General features: G+C 33.0%; 1 protein-coding gene across 1 annotated transcript; it reads left to right on the top strand.

The window, feature by feature from the left end:
• Positions 1–293: 293 nt before the first annotated feature.
• On the top strand, positions 294–2,804 carry LOC112517297 (probable WRKY transcription factor 9). The gene is made up of 5 exons (XM_025124686.1): positions 294–551; positions 676–816; positions 902–1,249; positions 1,586–1,699; positions 1,965–2,804. Exons 1-5 carry the CDS (start codon positions 294–296, stop codon positions 2,646–2,648), a joined length of 1,545 nt encoding a protein of 514 aa, XP_024980454.1. The 3' UTR covers positions 2,649–2,804.
• Positions 2,805–6,192: the final 3,388 nt, after the last annotated feature.

The following is a 6,192-nucleotide window of genomic DNA, read 5'->3' as shown; positions in this document are numbered from 1 at the left end:
GTAGTTTTGATCTTTGAAGCTAAGCTCAAACCAATCAGACATAACTCTTGTGGTTGATGTGTGGATTTTAAACAAAAGAAGAAAATACTTGTTGAAGTACATAAATGGTTTTTGGAAAAATATGGAGGACCTAATTAAAGTCAAAACTTAGATGCGTCCTTGTGTGTCTAAGCATACCTCCCTTGAGACGGGGGAATTGACTTTGGTGTCTCAAAAGCAGCATTCTAGAGAGAGAAAGATTATAAGAGAGAGAGAGAGAGAGAGAGAGAGAGGAGTTTTCCATTGATTTAAGTATGGGAGGAGAGGAAGAGAATACTCAAATGGAGATCGATCTGACGCTGAAGCTAGATGCTCAAGATCAAGAACCTGCTAAAGATTCAGAATCAGATCACCATGATCAGGTTGATGTTGATGATGATGATGATGATGATGATAGAAGACTACAATCACCTGACCATGAAGTACAAGATTCACAACATGATGTACCAACCACCACCTCCCCAACTGAAGCACCAGAAAGGCAACACCTTGATCCTCATCATCAAGAAAAGGTACGACCTCTCAAAACCCTAATTTTGCATATATAAATACCCTTCCTCTCAAGATGATTGATAGGTCATTGTAGAGCCAACTCCATCGATATAAAACGGATAATTTCGTATCTTTTTCTGCTAGTTGTCGGTGTTACAGATGGAGATGAATCGAATGAAAGAGGAGAATAAGGTGTTGAGACAAGTAGTAGAGCAAACCATGAAAGATTACTATGATCTACAAATGAAATTTTCCGTTATTCGACAATCGCCTAACCAAATCAAGGTATACTAATATTAATCTACCAATTAGCACATGAATAAATCATAATTATTTCGGATATTATACAGTTTATAATTCCTATATACAGGATCCAGAGTCCTTTCTGTCTCTCAACGGGCACGATAGAAGCCAAGAAACCAAGAAAAATAGCCCGAGATCGTTGTCATTGCAAGAAAGCGAGAACAAAGAATTAGGTTTGTCGTTGACGATTCAAAGCAATACTCAACACCCAAGAAATCATCAAGAATTGAATCATAAGGATTTATCTGAGAGTGCAACGATGTTTACACCGATGCAACAAAGCAATTTGATTCATCCCAGCAATTTCGGTGGCGGTGGTGAAAGTAAAGCTGGTAATATCGCTAATAATCCGGTGGCCTCGCTGCAAAATAGAAAAGCTAGGGTTTCAGTGAGAGCAAGATGTGAAGCTGCCACGGTAAGTTCGAATCATTTATATGCATCAAGACCCTTTTGATGAATATATGTATCCTTTCAACCATTATCTTTTCTCTTCGTTTATAAAGAAATTATCATTTTTATCAAAATACGGTAAACGGGTACTATTTTTACTAGAATGAGTCATCTTACACAAAAAAAAATGTCAAAATATATTGGTTAATTTTCTTTGTAGTGACTTGAACTAGTCGCTCTTACAAATTGTAGGACTTTTAGTAGTTCTTACCATGAAATAGTGGGTTTTCAAATAAAAATCTAGTATGATCATAGCTTACAAAATCATGTTTTTCTTCATTAACTTCTATATTTTTTATAGATGAATGATGGATGCCAATGGAGAAAATATGGACAAAAGATTGCTAAGGGAAATCCTTGCCCACGAGCATACTATCGTTGTACTGTTGCTCCTGGTTGCCCAGTTAGGAAACAGGTTCGTCCAAGTACCTTTCTGATATGCATGTGTGTGTGCGCGTGTGTATGTGTGAGCGTGCGTGTGCGTGTGTGTGCGCGCGTGCATGTGTGTTCTTTCCCATTTTTTCCATATTAGAGTTTAACATGAGAATTGAACTTTTCTTTTCCTTATGTTTGTACAATAAATCCATACTTTTTTTTACATGCTGGATTTATAAAAATGTCATGAAGTATAAGAATGTCAATCTCATGATATTGTCCTTGTTACATATATGATTATATAGGTGCAAAGATGTTTAGAGGACATGTCGATACTAATCACAACGTATGAGGGAAATCACAACCATCCGCTACCTGTGGGCGCCACTGCAATGGCTTCAACGACATCAGCGGCAGCAGCATCATTCATGCTAATGGATTCAAACAATCCTCTTTCATCCGAAATGGGAACCATGAACCAATCGCCTTTTACTAATTACCACATGTCCTCGGGCATTCTAAACCCTAATTCTTCTCCTTATTCATCACCACATATGAGAACCATGAACCCTAATGACCCTTCTAAAGGAATTGTCTTTGATCTCACCAATAATCCAATAAATCCCCATCATATCCCAATTTCTAGTCCCTCACCTCAATTAGGGTTTCCTTGGATGGCTAACAAGTTTCCTAATGGAAGCCATTTTTCAAGATCAAAGCAAGTAGATGGGATGAATGGGGTTTGGGAAGGTGGAGAGGATAGTAACAGTAATAACAAATGTAAGTCAATCCTAGCTGAGAACATGAGTGCCATTGCTTCACATCCTAAGTTTAGGGTTGCTGTCGCGGCCGCGATTTCTTCTATGATTAATAAAGAGAGCCAAACAAGTAGCAACGTTCATGCCGATGGTTCTAGGGATAGAGAGAGCGGTGGTAGTAGCTCCGGTGGCAAAACTTGGGTTCTCGAATCACTGTCTAGAAGCGGGTAGCTTCATCTTACGTTAATCCGTCAAAGTAGCCCAAGAAAAAAAACGCTTTGAATCCCATGTCTTCAAGAGTTCATTCGAAAGTTTTTGCTTGTTTACATACTAATTGAAATGTATACTATTATGTACTTACTAGATTGCTTCAGATTTGAATTTTTGAATGTGTAATTTATGTGAAAAAAGATGATGAACAAATATTGAATGAATTTTCTGCCAAAAAACATCTTGTATCATATTTAATTGTCACATATAAGAATTTTAAAGAACTGCAACTGCAAATTTAATGAAGCTTCATTTACTTTCTCCCCTTTATACTGCTTGTTTCGTATATTAAGGGTGGGTTGTTCTTTGCATGTGCGCTCTTCAATGCTGTAAACTGATCAAGAACCTAATATAATAGATTACTTTAACTTCACTGGTCATTAATGAAGTACATGTACTGCATTAATTTGGTACCCATTGTACACTAACCAAAATCGATTTTTGTACCTAAAAATACATATACATATATATATATATATATATGTAGGCCCATTCAAGAGAGAACTGATTAGTTTGTGGTAACTGTATCTCAACCACAAATCAACGGATAAATTAAGAAATTAATAATTATGGTAGTTTAAGTTAAAATTATAACTAGAGGACATTTTAGGTATTTTTAAAAAACTCTTCTCTCGTCTCTCATCTCTCATCTCTCCGACCTCTAATCTCCGGCCTCCCGTGAACAAAAATCCAGCAGGTACCAAGTAATCACAAATATACACAATGTGATACCCATTGGGATATATTGTGATATACTGTGATACCATTTGAGTACCACTGTATATCACAATGAGTATCATATTGTGTATCTTTGTGATTACTTGGTACCTGCCGGATTTTTGTTCACCGGAGACCGGAGATCGGAGGTCGGAAAGATGAGAGATGAGAGATGAGAGAGGAGTTTTTTAAAAATACCTAAAATGCCTTCTAATTATAATTTTAACTTAAACTACCATAATTATTAATTTCCTAATTTATCCGTTGATTTGTGGTTGAGATTGGATCTCACAGTTAACACAAACTAATCAGTTCTCATTTGATTAATCTCATATATATATATGCACAATACTCGTAGAATATAATTAATATGATAATTATTGATTAGTGTGTTTATCGTTTGTATTTTATCTTTTACTATAAGAATACAATTAGCATGCTACGGGATGTGCACATTATAATAAAATTGGGTTTATAGGACTTAATTTATATGACCAAAATATAAAGCGTCACATCTAAAAGTGTTGTAATAAGTTTATATGATGTTTTTGGACATCTTAACAAGTTTTTTAGGACATTTTTACTACAAAGTATCACATTAGCAACTTTATAGGACACTTTTAAGAAAGTGTCCTATAAACTCAATTTTTTACAGGACATTTGTTTTTATAGGACAATTTTTTCAAATAATGTCTTATAAAGTTGATAATAAGATGCTTTATATTAAAATTTTCCTAAAAAACTTATTACGATGTTTTAAAAAACGTCATATAAACTTATTACAACACCTTTAGATAGGACATTTTATTTTTTTTGGTTCTATAAACTATGTTCTATAAAAATGTTTATTAGGACACTTAGAATTTGGGAATGTCCTATAAACCTGATTTTGTTGTAGTGGCATCTCGTGGCATCCCGTGGCATCCTATACTACGTTCTTGTATTAATTGAGCGCGCACAAATGCAACATATTTCTATCACGGACGGAAGTTGATTGTTGTCTACTTTACTAATCGGAAAAGATGGAACCCGTATCCCCAAAATACCTTATAGGAAATTTTGAAAAAAGATACAAGCATTCCATTACCTAGTTTACAAGTTTTATCGTTTCTCGCGTAAAAGAAAGCATTCGATCGATGCAAAAATAATATTAACAAAACCCTAACATACATTTTGTTGTTTTGGAGAGGGGACTGATGCAATTTTCCCATAACCTAAAAGAAACCTATGATGATGAAGTTGTACGATGTGTAGGTGACAATGAATAAACGTTATTGGCTCTTGAGGTAAACATAGTAACTTCATCATTTCCTAGGATTTATGGAAAATATAACATATGATCCTTAAAATATTCATCAACATGTATCATGAAACTGATGAATGATCTGGTTTATAAATTATGATCTCGATTTTCGGGTCTAAATGGTTTAAAGGTATTAAGTTTGTAGCTATCTGGCAAATCGTAGACGCTTACTTTCGTACGATTGTCTTTATTTCCCAATATTTAAATCGTTTTGTATATAACTAGTTGTGTACCCGTGCAATGCGGCGGGAGCCATGAATTTTAAAGATTATGAAGTTTCACTGGTTTTTTAGAGAAGATTTAACGATGATATAAGTTATAGTTGGTCTTTACATATTAATACAATATGAATAAATAAGATTCGGGTTCCAATTACAGTCTATCGATAAAAAAAATTGTATGACAGCTTAAAATACAATATCTTTAAACGACTTCACAAATGTATTCGATTTACACCAAGAGCAAAGAATCAAGAGATCGAGAGCGAGAGTTCTAGAGCAATTGAATGAGAGAACTTTTAATAACTAATGGTGAATATCAGTTTGAATCTCACATTGGGGGATGAGGAGAAGACATAGAGGTATGAGAGGGTGAAGACATGAGTGAAATGTGTCAAAAGTATCTTGAGAACATAAAAAGAAAATGTAATACAATGTGCATTGGTAACTTGTACTATATATTATTTTAATTGTATATTAAGAGATTTTAAGATTTAATGCATAAAGTAATAGTACTTAATGCATTATGAGTTGCTTTTAAGACTTTGTGCATAAATGTATAATACTTTATGCATTAAAAATTATTTTAAGACTTTTGATAAATCTGCTTTATAAGGTAATTTTCTTTTATTGTCTTTATTATTGCAAAGATATCAATGGTTTTACGTTTTTATTGTTGTCGAATATGATGCCAAAATTGTAGTTGGTTTTTATGTATTAATTCGGCATTGAAATTAGTTAGTTTATTATAGATTTTGCCAAGCTAAGTAATTGTTGACAAAATGAAATACCTACTTAATTAAGTACAAAATTTATATCACAATAAAGTATGCAATAAGTCTTACAATGAAAACTCATCATAAAAGGGTATGCAATGAGTGATACAAATTAATTAAATTAGCTTTAATAATGTAATATATAATTATTGTAATCCAAAATTTCTGAAATATAATCTTGAAATATCACAATCCCAAAATGAATTCTTAAAATAAAAAGCAATTTGGCTAACCCCAAATTAATTTTAGTACACTAGAAGGGTACTAGCACAATGTAGCGAGATACATCTTGATTTTAATATTTCATTTTATTCTTTATCTCAGTCGATGTTATAATATGGTCTTATATGATTTTGAAAAAACGATGATGTTTTTATTTTTGAATAAAATATAAAATTAAAAATATTATTAAAAATTGACAAAAATACATTGATATTAGTATCAAATTAACTATTTAAAATTTTTATTTTTTGTGAAATTTTTTAATTTAA

The sequence above is a fragment of the Cynara cardunculus genome (assembly GCF_001531365.2).
Source record: "Cynara cardunculus var. scolymus isolate 2C chromosome LG 8, CcrdV1, whole genome shotgun sequence".
Taxonomy (NCBI): Eukaryota; Viridiplantae; Streptophyta; class Magnoliopsida; order Asterales; family Asteraceae; genus Cynara; species Cynara cardunculus.
The sequence above is the reverse complement of the archived record's forward strand: the minus strand, read 5'-3'. Positions and strand labels throughout refer to the sequence as shown.

Bases quoted from the DNA above. Each gene is read 5' to 3' on its own strand.
- LOC112517297 (XM_025124686.1), top strand. From the start codon at position 294: ATGGGAGGAGAGGAAGAGAATACTCAAATGGAGATCGATCTGACGCTG. The intron at 552-675 runs GTACGACCTCTC...TTTTTCTGCTAG, and splicing joins ATCCTCATCATCAAGAAAAG to TTGTCGGTGTTACAGATGGA. The intron at 1,250-1,585 runs GTAAGTTCGAAT...TATTTTTTATAG, and splicing joins CAAGATGTGAAGCTGCCACG to ATGAATGATGGATGCCAATG.